Source organism: Balaenoptera musculus, chromosome 13 (assembly GCF_009873245.2).
Source record: "Balaenoptera musculus isolate JJ_BM4_2016_0621 chromosome 13, mBalMus1.pri.v3, whole genome shotgun sequence".
In the NCBI taxonomy this organism is placed as follows: Eukaryota; Metazoa; Chordata; class Mammalia; order Artiodactyla; family Balaenopteridae; genus Balaenoptera; species Balaenoptera musculus.
In genome coordinates, this window is record NC_045797.1 from 83031585 (window position 1) to 83049502 (window position 17918).

The window sequence follows — 17918 nt, forward strand, 5'->3', positions numbered from 1 at the left end:
AAAGTTGATGTACAACTTTATTTTAGACTTTACCCTTTCCTGTTTAGACATTACCTTTAAAAGTTTGTGTTTATTTTCCCAAGAAAGTCACCTCTCCCCCCGAGCCTCAGTTTCTTCCTCTCTAAAATGAGAGGATTTGATAGATTGATAAAACAGATTCTCTAAGATTTGTTTGAACTTAAATTCTGTGATTTCAGTTAGGTGATTTTATTTTTTCGCATCAGCAGAGTGTAGTGGAGTTATGTCTCCAGGTTATTTTCTATATATCACATTGCCAAAAGTTGTCTTCCTTTAACTATCTTAATAATTCCTTTTTGCTTACTCTTTCAGGGAAAAATATTTACTTCCTTGGAGCCAGAACATGACATTAATGATGTTTGCCTCTATCCCAACTCAGGTATGCAGTATGTAGCAACGGGCCATTCTGCGAGATGAATCTAGGTTATGCTTTATAGGGTTTTAAACTCATTTTATTTCTTAAGACAGGGTTTGGCTTGGTTGGGACAATTCTTGGATATTGTATTTACTTGAAAAATTACGAGCAGGAAGTGGCGTGGATGATTGAGAAAATGACCCTCTCAGTGACTCAGTCCTCAGCCAGCCTAGCTATCAGTAGAAACTGGTAGCAGTCTGTAGGTCGGTGGCAGGTGAGGTGCTATTTTAGTGTGCGCTTTAGCTGTTTTATGTGATTAGTAATCGTGTGTAGAAATTGAGGTTAGGGATTTGGAGGAGGCTGGAGCTCCCTGATGATGATACACAGGCTCATAAAGCCATGGGTTTGGTATATTCTGTGTTGCAGGCTGTTCAGTAAATAACCTGGCAGATTTCAAGATTTAACAACCCCTTCAAGGCAAATCTGTGAAGAATTCTGGAAAATGAGAACACTTCCCACTCTCAAGCAGGGTTGTATTCTGAGGACGGACGTACACAGATAATTTTGACGGGGGGATACAAGGCAATGCAGGAAGAGTTCTGTTATGTATGTACACATGGCAGGGGAGAGAGAGAGAGAGAGAGAGAGAGAGAGCACGCGCAGCTGAAGCAATGAGAGGAGACGTAGATGAGGATCTTTGTTTGCATTGAGCCTGGGTGCTGGGTGGAGTTGGGAGGTGAGGTGATCCCCATGAGGGGACATTGTAAGAAGGGCAGGAAGGACGGGCGGGGGCACAGCATGGTGCAACGGAGGGGCTCTGGGAGGAAGTGGGTGGAAGCAGGTGGTGCCCGGGTGGTGTGGCCAGGAGTGACCTGCTGAGTGGCTGGGCGCTGTCTGTGGTCAGGACCTACGCAGGCCCTGCCTCCCGAGGTGGTTCTGTCCACCAGGTGAACGGTAGATCAGTTTTGAACTAAGATGAGTAGGAAGTGATACTTGGAGCCGAGATTGGGAGCACAGGAGAGAGAGCAATTTGGAGAGAAAGACTATGTTTTCTTCTTTGCAGCCTTGAATATGAGGAGGCAGGGGGACAGTGGCAGTGTCTGGCAGGGGGTCTCCAGCCTGGCCGCCCCCAGGATCGCCTGGGAGCATCTTAAAAGTACGGCTTGCTTGGCCCTATAAACATCAGGGGTACTGACTCGGCGTCTGGGGGAGAGCTCTGAAATGAGTTACTTTTCACATGCTTCCCAAGTGGTTGTGAAGCCCCACCCTGATCTGCAGCCTCACCCTGGAGCACGTCCCACGCACAGTGAATAGTGTGGTCTCGAGGAAAGCAGGTCTGCAGACGCAAAATTCTTTATTTTTTTAATTGATTAATTAATTAATTTATTTTTGGCTGCGTTGGGTCTTCGTTGCTGCGTGTGGGCTTTCTCTAGTTACGGCGAGCTGGGGCTGCTCTTGGTTGCGGTGCGTGGGCTTCTCATTGAGGTGGCTTCTCTTGTTGCGGAGCACGGGCTCTAGGCACACAGGCTTCAGTAGTTGCAGCCCGTGGGCTCAGTAGTGGGGGCACGGGGGCACTAGAGCGCGCAGGCTTCAGTAGTTGCGGCGCATGGGCTCAGTAGTTGCAACATGCAAGCTCTAGGGTGCGTGGGCTTAGTTGCTCTGCGGCATGTGGGATCTTCCCGGACCAGGGCTCGAACCCGTGTCCCCTGCTTTGGCAGGCAGATTCTTAGCCACTGCGCCACCAGGGAAGTCCCAGGCTGTTAGATTCTGTATGGGTCTTTTCTAGTGTAGCTACACATAGCGTTCCCTGTAAGCCATTTTGTTTTCTGTTAAGGTGTAAAGTTTAATTCAAACATTAGGAATTTCTTTGCTGTGCCATTTGGTGGGAAATACTTTACCTTGGTTCTTTGATTCCTGATTAACAGAGAGAAACCTTTCTTCTTGACTTCCTTATTATTATTATAATAAATAGTGCATCAAAACTACGTTTTATCTATGTGTCTGAAGCTTAAAACTTTCCCCCTTAAAAATGATGGCAAACTTTGTATAGACCTGAGCACTTCATGGTGGGAACTGCTCAGTCACTTAGCTAGTACAGCCTGAGTGTTTTGCAGATGGGGAAGCTGGTCTTTCCGATACTTAAGGTGCCCCGTCTGGGATGGTCAGGGACCACAGGCCACAAGCTGACTCCGAGGGTGCCTGGCTGCCGGTCTGGCTCTTCTGCCATTCGCAGTGTTCCGAGCACCTCACGCATTTCACAGCGTTAAACAAGTAGAAAAGGGTGCTTTTCTTTTCCCCATGTGTTTACATTTTTCATTGTGTTTATTTTTAGGAATGCTTCTTACTGCCAATGAAACCCCCAAGATGGGCATCTATTACATTCCGGTAAGTGATACAGAAAGGAGTTATGATAAAAATAGGACAAGAAAAGATGCTGTATTTTTAAGCTGGCTGTGTCGAGGGACTTGGGTCTGCATGTGGCTGTGTAAATTAGACACAGTGGCTCACTTGTCAATTCCCTGTGCTTCCTGGAACCGGTAAAATAATGCTTAACCACTGTTTATGGGAAACTACTTATAATATCCCATTAAAATAGTAGAAATTCGTCTTTATTCTTCAGATCTACATTTGTTTTTTGTTTAAAAGCGTTCCAGAATCTTAAACTTTCAGCTATTAGTGATCAGGAGATCTAATCCTCTAAAATAAAAGTCTAGTTCTCTTCCAGTCATCTCTTTGTAGTTTGTGTCTTTTAAAAATGAGTTTATATAAAAGAAACTATCTTAGATTGCCATGATCAGTGATGACATGCAGTTTGCAATCTTGTGCCGTTTTTTCTTCCTTAAAGAATTCTTCTGTTACGTTTGCCAGAAGCTTCCCTCCCTTTACCTAAACAGAAAAGCATATAGTACAAAGTTGGCATTAGATTGTGGTTAGCAAACATCTCCTTTTCTGAGATCTGGGGAGGAGCATGAGGGGTGTTGAAGATCAGATCTTTAGGGCAGTGAGCTCTCTATAATCACTGTCAGCCTCCAGTTATGAAAGTTCTTTATACTGATGATGGTTTTTTGAAATAGCTCAACCATGCGTGTATTTCAAAAAAAAAAAAAAAAAGTATTCTGTTGATGTTGACTTTCTGTGGTTTCAGGAACCTGATATGTTGTTGAAAGCACTTTGAGATGTTTCTTTTGATTGATAGTGAAATGAAGACTATTCAAACAGCAGCTTTTCCGTTTTCCTAAATTGTCATTTGTTCCTTTTCTCCCCGGAGTCTCACAGATACTGCTTCCATATTCCTGTTAGTTCATATATCTTTGTCTTCATCTGATCAATAAGTGATTGTATCAACTGTGTGGCAGGCACAGTGCTATAGGTTGGCAGTGTAACAGTGTATAGGGTACTGCCCCTTTCTTCAAGGAGTTCATTATTAGGGAATAAAAGAAGAAAGTAGACAATTTCCAGTCAGTGTGATGAATGCTATACAGAAGTAAGGAACCCAGCATGGGGCTGGAAACTGGTGGGAAGTGTGGAGGATACTCGGAGAAACCTTCCCAGAGGAATTGATATCCAGGGAGAGACCAGAAGGCTGGTTCTGTCTCCTGGATGAAGAGGGTGGGGTTCAGAATGGGGGAAGGATCTTGGAAGTGAAGGGAACATTGTGTGCTAAGATCAGGGAGAAGATAACACACGTGGCCAAGCATTAGCGCTTGAGACTTGGCGGTAGCTCAGGCCGAAAAGGTGCTCCGCAGCCAGGCTATGATGGTCTTGTAGGCCAGGCGTGACGGTGCAGGGCAGGCACTCCTGGAAAAGTTGTAAGCGGGAGAGTGCTATGGTCAGATTTGCATTTTTTTTTTTTTTTTTGGTAGAACTTGCTTTATTCTTACCCATGAAATCAATTCATAGATTTGCATTTTTGAAGGATTATTTTGGCTGCCATCAGGAGAATGGATTAGGTAGGATCCAGTCCGGAAGCAGCAAGAACAGGCTATAGGAATCTACAGGAGAGGTGATGGTCCCTGTGTTACCTTGGCCAGGCCTCCCTTTTTAGTAGTTGGAGCTTTGGGGGTCCTGGGGTAATTTGAAAGAAGTCTGATCTGGTGGGCAGTGATTTAAGAGGTTTGTTATCCATGAATAGCCAGGTGGTGTGTCCGGAGGTGTCCACTGATGAAGACTTGTGTCGATCACGAGAAGAGCCTTCCCTTGGTCCAGTGTTAATAGTCTTCTCACAGCGTCAGCCTCTCTGGGAACGTCAGGAGAGGCAGAATAAATCAGCTTGCCCCTCCCTTTACTTCTTCTCCTGGCCGAGGTCTCTTTCCGTCTTCCTCTCAGGAGTGCTTACTGTGTTTTGATCGTCAGCAGCTGCCTATAAGGCGTAGATGTCTTGAATGGACGAGCCCTTCCTCCCGTCAGAAGTGTATAGAATCCCACCAGAATCTGAGATAGAGCGGGAGGCCGAACTGGGGGGTCTGCTCAACTGGTGAGCAGCCGTGGGCTGAGAGCCCCTTGGTGTGGAGCCGGGGAGGGCAGTTCTGAGTACTTTTGTGGGAAGGCTGTCTTACCAGCTTGTGCTAAGATGGTGGCAGTGGGGACAGAATTGGAAAGATTGTCAAGGTTGTAAGACAGGCTTGGTCATTGATTGGATGTGAGGAGGAAAGGAGAGGAAAGAACCAAAGATGACAGCTGCTTTCTGCTTGGTAAACATGCAGACGAGGACATCCCTCCCTGAATCCAGGAGGAGAAAGGGGATGATAGACTCTTAGAACGGGAGGAGACCCTTATTCCCTTCTGCTTCTCTGGGTCTGTTTCTCAGAGTGGGCTTTTTTGTTCCAAGTTCTGGGAACTTTAATTTGCACGTGTGAGAGGGGCTAGATGCTGGCCAGGTGGTGAGAAACGGCCTTCTTGACAAATGTTAGCTTATCTTATAAGGTCTTTTAGTTTCACCTCTGTAGCTCAGATTAACTTGAGCGCTGTGAGAAAGAATCCAGAGGCTGCTCCCAGGCGACTGTGCATGTGCGGACAGTGAGAGCAGAGTTGTTCTTGCCCAGCTAAGCATTGTGCTGCAGCTGGTACCTCAGTGTTCCTTCCTGACCTGCCTTTCTGCCCTGCTGCCTTGCACGGAGTGAGGTTTTAGAGTGCCGCTTGTCTTTACTTGGAACCTCTTCTTTGTGACACTCCTTCAAAGCAGAGAGAGCCCAGGGGTCTGAAAGCTGCCATCTTTCATAAGATTTTATCAAACTCACCAAGCTGATATTTGGCACAAAGGTTATTTGAGGCCTATAGAAACAGAGAAGTGTGTGTTTAATATATAATTCATGCCAAATATGGGAGGTTGGACTGTGATTTGTATCAACATCTTATAAACCAGGTATGAAAACTCTTTTCCCTGCTTTGGGGCTGTGGCTAAAAATGAAGACAGCTTAATGTTCTTTTAGCTTATTAATTTTTACCTTTCTACCTGATACCATCTTTCTTGAATACTTGAAGTCTTTTTAGATTAAATGCAATTACTGATTTATATACTCTCTGCTACTTACATATCCCAGCAGCCAACTAGTCTTTTATGACCAAATGGATTTTCTCCAGCCCTTTCCCCGTTTTCTCAGTACTCTTTTTTTCCCCTCTCAGAGACCAGGATCTGTTATTTTGTTTGTTTGTTTTTTAAATTCCAGGGCCTAATTCAACTGCAGCTTTCAGGACTAATGCCAGAAATAGTTTTTCAAGTTTGGTTTCCTCTGAAATGTAATTTAATCGTAGGTTAGTTCTTCATAATTAACACCTTTGGCAACTGTATAGACTCCAGAGGGAATCCAAGTCCTGTGGCACCCAGCCCAAAACCTGCCAGTGTGCTGAGTACTGTTTCTGTTGGAAATGCTCCTTGGGCTCCAAGCCCCCCGTGGGTCAGTGAGCTCCAGAGACCACTCATGACGGGATAGTTGATAGCTTGCATGTTTGATAATGTGTATGGATGCGTAAACTTGGGAAAAAGAGAATTATTATTTGTTTAGGAAGCTATTTGAATTAGAAGAATAAAAGTCAGTTGATTAAGGATGTATGGTTTGGTTTGTTTTTTTTTCCTGAACATGTAAATTTAAGCCACTATAATGACTATATGCAATGTCACTGAACCATCTTTCAGTAGTGGCAGTTAGGTGTTTTATTTTAAAACATTTTCTTAGGGAAAAAAAAATACTTGTTTTTATTGAGATGTTTTTATTCTTTATAATGAATCAAAAAACTGTATTAAATATTTTAACATTTACTATTTAATTTAAAATTATATTTTAAATTTGGAAAGTACTTTTGGAGCCAGAGTACCTGCAAATAGGGCAGAGTTAAAAACATAAGGGTTATATTTAACTTGCACCAGTGCTTCTGTTTCTTTAAGAAAATAGCACTTGAACTTATCCAGCATAATGCATGAAACCTCCGGAACTCTATCTTTGCAAAGAGAGATGACTACGTATTAAGAAGCATAAAAATCTCAAGAACGCTTGCTTCACTTAGTTGTAACACACACGCACATATCCTCCCAAAGGCATGTAAAGCCAAAGGAAGTGCAAAAAATTAGTGAAGTTTAGCCAATTTTGGAAATGTAATAAAAGATTCAGTCTAGTGAATGTCTTTAAGTCTTTTCACTTAAGTGAGTTATCACTCACCAACCCAAAAGGTCTTCAGAAGAGCCATGGCCTCCAGATACCATCGCTGGGTTCACTTGCTCCTGTTCAGAGGGGTTTAGTCTGATTTAGATCAAACACCTGTGCTTCAGCCCTCCAGGAGACAAGAGGTCAGTGAGTGCGGCCTGGTTTGGGGGTGGTCGGAGAGGTGCTTTTGAAATACATTTGTAGTGTTTGGAAGTCAGTTTTAGAGAAGTGGCATGAAAAATTTTGTAGTAGGTATATGGATATTTGCATTTGGGCAGATTTTGTTTTTGTTGCTCAGTAAAGAGTTAAAAATGGGTATCATAATCGTTTCACTGGTGTTTTTTTCTCTATGGGCTTTCGTGACTAAAACAAAAAAATTTAGATATGAACAATTTTGACTGTTCTGTCTGTGGTGAATTGAACTTGTTAGTCTACTTCTAAACTCAGCCACTATATTAGATTGTCCATTATCGAGGTATTTCTGTGGCCTCCCTCAGAGATGGCCTCTTTTTTCACGGCCAGTATTTCAAATATTACTGCTTGGGTATGTTTTGGCATAATTTTTCCAGAAGGCTTAAGAAACATAGTTATATAGTGCTTGTAACAATTATTCCTCACCTTCACGATAGATAACACCATTTTTATCAGCTGTCCAAATTGTAAATATGTTATTTTAGCTTAACATTAGATTTGACAGTGTCTTACAGATATTTTATGTCTCCTTTTTATATAGCTATTATCTTCTCCATTTTAATTTTAAAGTTTAGGGTTAGAGACTTGGTCTTCTTTTTTTTTTAATGTTTATTTATTTAATTTATTTATTTTGGTTGCACAGGGTCTTAGTTGCAGCACACGAGATCGTTAGTTGTGGCATGTTGCCTTCTTAGTTGCAGCATGCGAACTCTTGGTTGTGGCATGCGTGCGGGATCTAGTTCCCCGACCAGGGATTGAACCCCGACCCCCTGCATTGGGAGTGTGGTGCCTTACCCACCGGACCACCAGGGAAGTCCCTTGGTCTTCTTTTTGTCTGGTGATCACATCACACACCTGGGGGCAAAATGGTGACTGACACATTTGTCCCACAATCTCTAGAAACAATGCAAACAGCAGAGAGAATTTTGGCCAACAGAGAAGGTTCTGCTTTTCCTGGAGAGTTGGATGCGCTTTCTCCTTTGAAGTACATCTCGTATGCAGATCACTTTATCTCTAGCTGACGTTGGACACAGTTGACCAGGCTGTGCCTAGCTTCTAGAACACCACATTCTCTTGGTTCTCCTCCCGTCGCCCACTTGGCCCTTCCAGTTGGCCTTCTTTGGTGGCTTGTCCTGTTGGCATGGCCCAGTGCTTGGGCCTCGCCTCTCTCCCCCTGACCCAGATGTTAGTGAGCCCTGGGGCTTAGTCCTTGCCTCTTTGTTTATTCTCCCCCAGGGAGCTCATCTGTCCCCAGGCTCTGTAAGGCACCTTCATGCTGCTGACTTCCAGACTTCTGTCTCCAGCCTTTCCTTCCTCTCGGAGCTGCAGAGTTACATATCCACTGGGCTACTGGGCTTCTCCGCCTGGACGTCTACTTGGTGCACTGTATTAAGGTGCCCGCAGCAGAAGTCTTGATCCCAGCTCTCCACCCACCCCACCCGTGCCCGTCTCCCGTTGCAGCAGAGGCACCGTTGTCTCCTCAGTTTCTAGGCCCAGAGCGCAGGCGCCACCATGTTTCCTCCCTCTCTCTTCACGCCTCCTCGTCCAGTCCATCCGAATGTCACATCAACTCTTTTTCCAACATTGGTTCAAATCCAGCCATTTTTCAGTACTTCCGCTCCTACCACTCATCTGGGTTACCTTAGTGGCCTCTTAACTGATCTTTCTTCTTTCACTTTTGTCTCTCTTGCATTCTGTTTTCCATACAACAGCCAGGTTGATTTAAAATATAAAAATAAAAACAAAAATCAGAGTCTATCATTCTTCCTAAACCTTCCAAAGGCTTATCATTTTGCATAGCGTAGCATCTTAACTCCTATCGTAACTTAAAATGTCCCACCAACAGGAAAAGGCTAAAACACCAGAGTCTCCATTTTCTCTCACCCATTAGAGACTAGATCTCTGTAAACCATTTATCCCATTTACAGAGATCACCAGATGGTTAGAGCGTAAGACCAAATCCCCAGTCATTGCTGCCAGCAAGGGGGAATAACTTATAGGCCATAAATTAACCAAAACCCAAACACAAAATTAGTAGAGAGGAAAATTAAAGTTAGAAAAACAGAGTCACCGAAGTTCTGCTGCCCCTTTGGATTCATATGGAGCCAAGAAGAAAAGCTGTGCTTGGCTGTGCTTCTCTGGTGATGAAGTTTCCCTGACACTGTCAGGTGAATCCATTGTGCTCTTGGTGAGACCCTCTAAAACCGTTAAAGTATAATTTTCAGAAAAATGTGAAGTCATGACTTTCACATAGATATCAAATGAATACGTGTTGAAAATTTCATTTAACTTACTAATTAAATAAGGGAATCAGGCACATGTCATCAAAGGTGAAGTCTAAAATAGCACAGATTTACGTGGAATAAAGTGATATTGAATTGGGAATGTGCAAATAAATGGATAGGCCTTTCTGAAGTTATGGAGGGTTATCTGTCCAGGACAGAATGCATTTGCGTGACTGTAGACAATTATCTTGCATTGCTGTCAGTTACTTGCAATTTACAGAGTTGTAAAAATATACCCCATGGAATCAGAATCAGATAATCTCTAGACCAGGAGTTTGGCAAACTAAACACCTAAGCACCAGCTGCCTCTTTTTGTCAATAAAGTTTTACTGGAACACAGTGCACGCATTCATTTATTAAGTGTTGTCTATGGCAGCTTTATGACTAAAAAGGCATAGTTGTGTAGTTACGACAGAAGGACCCTGTGGTCTGCAAGCCCTAAAATCTCTACCTGGTCGTTTAAGGAAAAGTTTGTGGCCCCCACTCTAGAGTATGCGTAGCTTTCCATTGAACACAAAATCTTCCTATATTTATTTACTTATTTGTAAATTTATATAAATAATAAATATATGAATAAATTTATAAATAATAAATGTATATCTTTCCTCATTATAATGTAAAACATGGACACAGGGATATTGTTTTGCTCTTTTCTCTGTTATATTCCCAGCACCTAAAGCAGTGTCTACTACACTGTAGACATTCAATTAATATGTGCTGAAAATTAATAAAACAAATACATATGAGAGTAATCTGATGACCATAATTTGAAGAATCTTGGATAATGTTTTGACAATGGCTGGTTTGCAATGATTTTTAGCTGTTATGATACCAAATTCGAATTTAACATCTGCCCTTTTCTCCTACCATTAGTGAAATTAAAAAGTGGAGAACATGACCCATAAGTGTTAGACATAATTTTTTTTTTTAAAGATGATTTCCTTAGAGAGTTTTGACTTTTTTAAAAAAGTTAATTAATTAATTAATTAATTTTTTTAAAAAAATATTTATTTTTGGCTGTGTTGGGTCTTCGTTTCTGTGCGAGGGCTTTCTCTAGTTGCGGCGAGCGGGGGCCACTCTTCATCGCGGTGCGCGGGCCTCTCACTATCGCGGCCTCTCTTTTTGTGGAGCACAGGCTCCAGACGCGCAGGCTCAGTAATTGTGGCTCACGGGCCTAGTTGTTCCGCGGCATGTGGGATCCTCCCAGACCAGAGCTCAAACCCGTGTCCCCTGCATTGGCAGGCAGATTCTCAACCAGTGCGCCACCAGGGAAGCCCCTAGACATAATTTTTATACAGTAGGGTAAGGATCAGTTCCTTTGCTCTGACAGTATGTTCTAATCAGCAGAATCAGAGAATCTTGGGGCGATGCAGTCATTGTGTTTGGGAATGCTGACAGATTTCTAGAAGAAATGCCTTGTCCAAAAGATTTAATAGTGGTGCTGTTAAGATGAACTCTTTCCTAGAAACACACAAAAGGAGAATGTGAAAGTAAGGGCATTTAGCTTTTGTTGTACCTTTTTTGAAATTTGTGGAAGAGTTGGCTTTGCATCTAGGATAGGATGGACTTGCGTGTTTTACAGATTGGCAGCAATGCCGTTGTTTTCCTTCCTGTGCTTCAGCTGGAGCTGGTGGAGGCGCTGCGCGTGCTGCTCCCTAAGATGTGGCTTTGAACCTGGACCATTGATGCGTTTCGGTTGGAAGCCGAGGCCCAAGGCATTTATGTGTACTGATTTGATACCAGAGATTCCCCAGATGAGCTCTCTTCAGCCCACCAGTGTATGTTGAACTAGCCCTGAATATATTAGTATCCATGTAGAGTCCTAAAAGTGACGGATCACGTTTTCCTCTAAGATGCTTGTTTAAGCAGAGAGCTGTTAGATGTAGTGACAGAGTTAATTTTCTTAGAAATTCCTTCTTTGTTGTTGTTTTGGTTTTTTAGTTTTTTTTAGATTTAGAAATTCCTATTTTCTAGTGCCAGTTGCAACATATTCTCTTGGTTTAGGGAGGTAGTACCAGATGCAAAGAAAACTGTCCTCGGGGGAGTTTGCCAACATACAAGGGATGTACAAAACAGAACATAAACTGGACAAATAATTGCTGAAATGGCTTTCCACAATAAAGGGTTTCCCAACGTGCTGCAAAGGAACAGGGGAAGCTTTTGAAGTACAGAACATTTGAGCAGGAAGGGAACTTTGAGGTCATCTAGTCTAGCCCCTTAATTTATAGGCGGAATCAAGTCATTTATTCAAGGTCAAATGACAAGTTGGTCACAGAGCTGAATCTAGAAGGCATTTCCTTTTTTTTTTTTTTTTAAACATCTTTATTGGAGTATAGTTGCTTTACAATGGTGTGTTAGTTTCTGCTTTATAACAAAGTGAATCATAGAAGGCATTTCTTCATTCCATATTACTTATGGAACGAATTTCAAAATTAGTCTGACCTGAGTTTGAATACCAGCTTTGCTACTTGTAAATATGGTGACTTTGACTAAGTTACTTATCTTGTCTCAGCCTTGGTTTCTTGAGCTACAGAGGAAGAATGATGTTGTAAGGCAGCTATGTACAGTAGATACTTAGTCATTTATCATGGTGCTTGGTGCCTGATAGATGTTCAGCTGATTGTTACTGTTATACTTTTTTTGCAGTGAGTAAAATTTGATGGGTCCAGTGTGAAAGAGTATTTACATTTAGCATTATATGGACACGGGCTTTTATGTAGCTTTTAGGAGGAATGTGATACTGAGGAAAATAAAGATACACTGAAAAGGTCGTGACAGAATCATAGGTGTGAGTGAGGAAAATGACTTCAGAAATATGACTTGAGATCGTTCGGGCTGTTACAGATCATATAAAATAGAGGTTGAGAAAGAACTATTGAATGCCATTGGTTTTGCCGTTAGTTATTGAAACAGAAAGCAGTGATGAAATCTGGTTGCTCAAATTAAAAATCTGATTTTTAAAAGTGAAGTCCATTTCCCCACGTTGTATAAACAGAGCACACTCTTTATAGAAAACATCAAATAAAGACGAGTAGAAACGTCACTCTTCCATCATCCAAAGGCAAACACATTTTAACATTTGGCTCTATTTTTTCCATTGTTTTAAACTGAAACGTTGATATGGTTTAATATCTTGCCTTTTTCCCACTTAATTAATGTTTCCCCAAATTATCATAAACTCTTGGAGATCATTAAAAAGTGGGTTTTGTGTGTGAATATAAAAATAATATATAGTTTTTAAAAAATGTTTAAATAGATGAAAAAACCAACTATAGTCTCACCGAGTCAGAGGCATTTTGCTAATACTTCTGTTACATTTTCTTTGCATTTGGGAACACCTTGGTGGCTACTGATTACATTTTCACCTAAATCCTATAATGACGCTCACTTAGCTTACGTAAATTTAAATAGAAGTCTTTCAAGGTGTGGGTGCTGGGGAGTGATGTGGCCCCATCCATCTCACGCTGCAGGCCTGTGTCTAGGACTGAATTTAAGGTGGAAGATCGTTTATCAGCTAACAGAAATCAGCCCTGATTCTCTAAAGCATCCACTGAATGTAGTCGGTCGGTCACCTTCTCATCTATGCATGTAGGTAGGTGCTAGTTACGTATCATTCTTGGGAGACTTGAGAAAACAGTCATTTTCTGCGTTATGTGGTTGAGATGAGGACCGCCATTCAAAAAAGGGCTGCTTGAATGTTTTCTTCAAAAGATTTTTGTTCCCAGTACCTCTCATAGCATTGCCACACTGAGTGTGATTCTGGTAATTTAAGGTAAGGGGTTTTTGGTGTGACAAGACTCGTGGCTGTAGGTCACTGTATCTGGTCCTGGTCCAACACCTGAGGCATAGGTGCTCTTTTAGACATACTGAAGGACATCCCAAAGGGATTTTTCAAGTTTGATTACACTTTATTTAGTCTTAGCTGCTTGACTTTAGAACCTGGTCTCTATGTAAGAGGTTAAACCAATGAAATTCAGAAATTTTAAATGCAATGGACAGAGTAGGAGAAAGGGAAAGATTTTAAAAATACAGTTAGCAAGTTCAGAATGAGTGAGATAGGGCTTAGCAGCAGCATTTGTGAAAAAGGGATCCAGGGGTTTTGTTCACCTCTAAATCAAAGGAATAAATTAAGCAGAATGTCGGCAGTGATTCCACATGTGAATGGGGGTGGGGAAGGACGAGGGGGTACAATGAAAGGGCCATCTTGGGGCTGTTAACGTGAATGTTCATTGAGAAATATTTCACAGATTGAGGATTAGAGAAAGCTCAGAAAAGAATTCAGGAATTGTGTTATCAGGCACCATCTAGAGAAGGCATGTTTTTAGGATTTAGGAAAAGAATAAGTTCATAAAAGAAAGTCACCCTTTGTGAGGTAAAAAAAAAAAAATGATGGGGCATTAGACTAAGGAAGAAAATTTTCATTATTGAGAGTGTGGGAAGAGCAATCAATACAGGAGGGACTGAAGGACTGACCTTTCAGAGCTTCTAAAAGGAAGAAAAAGACAAATTTGAATGAAAAACATGATCCATTTTAATTTGAGTTCAAAGATGTGTATTTTTTAGATGTCTTGATTAATAATAATGCAGATGGGACATATGCTTTATTTTGTTCTCTAAAAAAAGCATTTAAAAGATAAAGCCAAGCCCATAAGAAAGATCTGGAGGGATAAGATATATCTTATGGAAGGTCATAGACCTACTTTTATGGAGAAAAAAATGTGAGGCACTTAAAGTCAGAACAGCAAGTTAGTGGAAAAGTTAGATTCCAAACTCCATGTATTTTCATTACCTTCTTCTAATTAACAAAAAAAGGAGAGGGGTGAAAAGCAGATGCATTTCTTTTTAGTGAGCTTCCTTTGTAACCCAAGCTCACAGCAGATTACTGTAACTGAATTTTATCTCATGCATGAAATCGCTTTATAAGGTGTTATGTTCTGTTTGTAATTTTTCAGTTATATATTCATAATTGTGAAATGGGAAGTAGGGCATAAATGTCAGGTGGCTAATAAAGTATTCTGATCTAATACAAACAAGTTGTTTGTGTCTTTACAAAGGGGAAATGTAGACTTCCTATTTTAATCTAAACACTTTCAGGCAGTAACATAGTATCTGTGGCATTTTTCTCAACAAAGGAAATCCTCTCCATTTCCCATCACATTTTATTGGGTCACAAGAATAGCAGACATACAGAAAGCGTTAATGTGTGACACTCAGGAAGTAATTTTCTGAGCATCCTGTCACATTTTCAAAAGTTAATTTCAGTTCCGGCAAGGTAAAAATGAATGTAATTTCCATATGGAAATATTTGACGCACGTATGACATTTATCTTATTATGTTAATATGTTAGATGATATTTATTTTTGCTTAAATGGTTACACATCTGGCATGCCCGTTTTCTTGAAAGTAAATAACAACTTCCTATTCAGATGCTAGGTTTTCAGTTCTGAATCAAATATTGACCAAAGATCTTATCTCCCAGCCCTGGTGATTACATGCTTACCAGGTTGATCTCTTTACCATTCTTGTTTTGGACAAGATAGAGTTGGAAGTAAATCTAGTGTTCTTTTGTCCTGTTGGCGTGGTCACCTCGGTGGTGGTGGTAGAATGTAGTGCTCACAACCAGGGATTGATTTTAGTTTCTGAGTTTGCCTGACTGCTTGAATCCTTTGGCACTTTCTTTGATTAATATGCCCATTACCTACTATGGTTTTTTTTTGTTGTGTTTTGGGTTTTTTTCCTTAAAAATAGAAGGCAAGTTATACAAATAGGCAAGAAGTTTGGGCTATGTTTTTTTAAAAGGCCCAGCTAATACAGAAAATAAGAAAGTTCTAAGACTTAGACTTTCTTTACTTTGATTTAGTGTTCTCTCAAATCCCAGGCAAGTTTGTCTTCTAATGCACATGTGCTCAGATGTAAGCACCCTGAGGGCAGGACTTTTGTGTGTTTTACTTTTTGCTGTGTCCCTGGTGCCCAGAACAGTGTCTGGTACTTTGTGGGCTCTTGCTGAATACGTGCCAATTTGAAGGAATGAATATTACTGACACTTCATTTAAAAAAGTTTATTCTGGAAATATTTCAAGTATACGTAAAAGTAAAGAGAAATATAAAGAGCCCCCATCTATGCATCTCCTTGCTTCAGTATCATGTTCTTTCCCCCCATGCTTTTTTGGGGGGCGGTGGTGGGATTGACTCATATTATTAGCAGTTTAAATTGCTGTAGAAAGAAGTTGTTGAAAATTGTTAAATGGAAATGAATAATTGATCTGCACATTGGCACAAATCTTTAGTTAGGTTGTGTATTTACCTTCTTGAGGAACAGAACATTATTCTTGGTTGGAAACAATGTGTAAATGATAATAGTGAGACATATTGAAAGGAAGTTTAGGTCTGTTTATGTTTCTTTCATATTTGCACATGGTTGTATCATTCATTCATTCATTCAGTCATTTATTTGTATGACTTTATTTTTTTTAGAGCAGTTTTCAAAACGTTCACAGCAAAATCGTCTGGAAAGTACAGAGTTTCCACATACCCCCTGTCTCTCTCTCTCACACACACACACACACACACACACACACACACACACACACACACACGGTGTACACCGCCTTCTCCACTATCAGTGTCCTGCACCAGAGGGTACATTTGTTGTAGTCGATGAACTGACATTGGCACATCATTATCACCCAAAGTCATTAGGGCTCACCCTTGGTGTTGTCCATTCTGTGGGTTTTGACAAATGTATAATGACATGTATCCACCATTATATATCATACAGAATGGTTTCACTGCCGGAAAAATCCTCTGCGCTCCACCTATTAATCCCTCCCTCTTCCCCCAAGCCCCTGCCAACCACTGGTCTTTTTACTATCTATGTGGTTTTGCCTTTTCCAGATGTCACATAGTTGGAATCATACGGTATTTAGCCTTTTTAGATTGGCTTCTTTCACTTAGTAATATGCCTTTAAGATCCCTCCATGTCTTTTTGTGGCCTGATAGCTCATTTCTTTTTATTACTGAATACTCTTCCATTGTATGGATGTACCACAGTCTGTTTATTCATTTACCTGTTGAACTTGTTGCTTCAAGTTTTGGCAGTTATAAATAAAGCTGCCTTAAGCATTCATGTGCATGTTTTTGTGTGGACATAAGTTTTCAACTCTGTTGGGTAAATAGCAAGGAGTGTGATTGCTGCATTGTCTGATAAAAGTATGTTTAGTTTTGTAAGAAACTGCCAGACTGTTCCAAAGTGTCTGCACCATTCTGCATTCCCACCAGCACTGAATGAGCATTGCTGTTGCTCCAGATCCTTGTCAGCGTTTGGTGCTGTCGGTGTTTTGGATTTTAGCTATTCTAATGGTGTGTAGTGGTATCTCATTATTTTAATTTGTAAGTACATTTATTTTTATCTTGGTCACTGAAGGAAATCCAACCCTTTGTTTTTTGTCTTTGTGGGCTTGACTAGATAGTCTATGTTGACTAGTTTCTAGTTTGAGTTTTTGGGGGAGTAAGGGTCATTGGACAAATCCTTAGTAGGCACCTTTCATGCACCTGCACTAAGGCCTGGGATATCAAAGACATTTTATTTGTTGCCTTGGAGCTTATAGTTTTTTTGTTTTGTTTTGTTTTTTTTAAAATATGTGGTTAGCTTGGATTCTGTCTTTTTTTTTTTTTTTTTATTTTTGGCTGTGTTGGGTCTTCGTTTCTGTGCGAGGGCCTTCTCCAGTTGCGGCGAGCGGGGGCCACTCTTCATCGCGGGGCGCGGGCCACTGTTTATCACGGGGCGCGGGCCTCTCACCGTCGCAGCCTCTCCCGTTGCGGAGCACAGGCTCCAGACGTGCAGGCTCAGTAATTGTGGCTCACAGGCCCAGCCGCTCCGCGGCATGTGGGATCTTCCCGGACCGGGGCACGAACCCGTGTCCCCTGCACTGGCAGGCGGATTCCCAACCACTGCGCCACCAGGTAAGCCCGAGCTTATAGTTTTGTAAAGGAACAAACATTACAGTTGTAGGAGCACACTAGGAAGCCATCTTCCCATAGGTGGGAGAGTCAGAGGGAGTACAGATATTTGAATTGAATCTTGAAGGACATGTAGGAATTAACCAACAAAGAGGTAGAAAGAAAGGTGGTGGAATCAGGGAGATCTTTCTACACACGGGGAGTTGAAACTAGATGCTAGAGCCTCAGATCTGTTCTGTGTGCCTGGGAGGAGCTTAGGTTTTCCAGGGGCAGGGAGGGGCAAGAAATAAATAAAACTGGAGAGATGTAAGGGCCTTAAATCTAGACCTTTTGTACTCTGTTAGAGTTTTTGCTTTTGACTTGAAGTGGAGCGGCGCGCCTTTGAAGGGTTTTATTCAGGGGAGTGCGACGAGATGGGGGGTAAGATTGTTCTGCCTTAGGGAGAGGGTGGCTTTGGAAGCAGGGGCTAG

The 17918-nt window shown here is 41.5% G+C and overlaps 1 protein-coding gene across 2 annotated transcripts in view; it reads left to right on the top strand.

Moving 5' to 3' along the window:
• Positions 1 to 17918, top strand: part of NOL10 (nucleolar protein 10) — an 86713-nt gene that overhangs the window by 25671 nt on the left and 43124 nt on the right. For both annotated transcript variants that reach the window (XM_036873130.1, XM_036873131.1), the window contains 2 exons: positions 331 to 397; positions 2706 to 2758. In XM_036873130.1, the coding sequence (XP_036729025.1) occupies positions 331 to 397; positions 2706 to 2758 (120 nt within the window). The remainder of the gene's footprint in view (positions 1 to 330; positions 398 to 2705; positions 2759 to 17918) is intronic.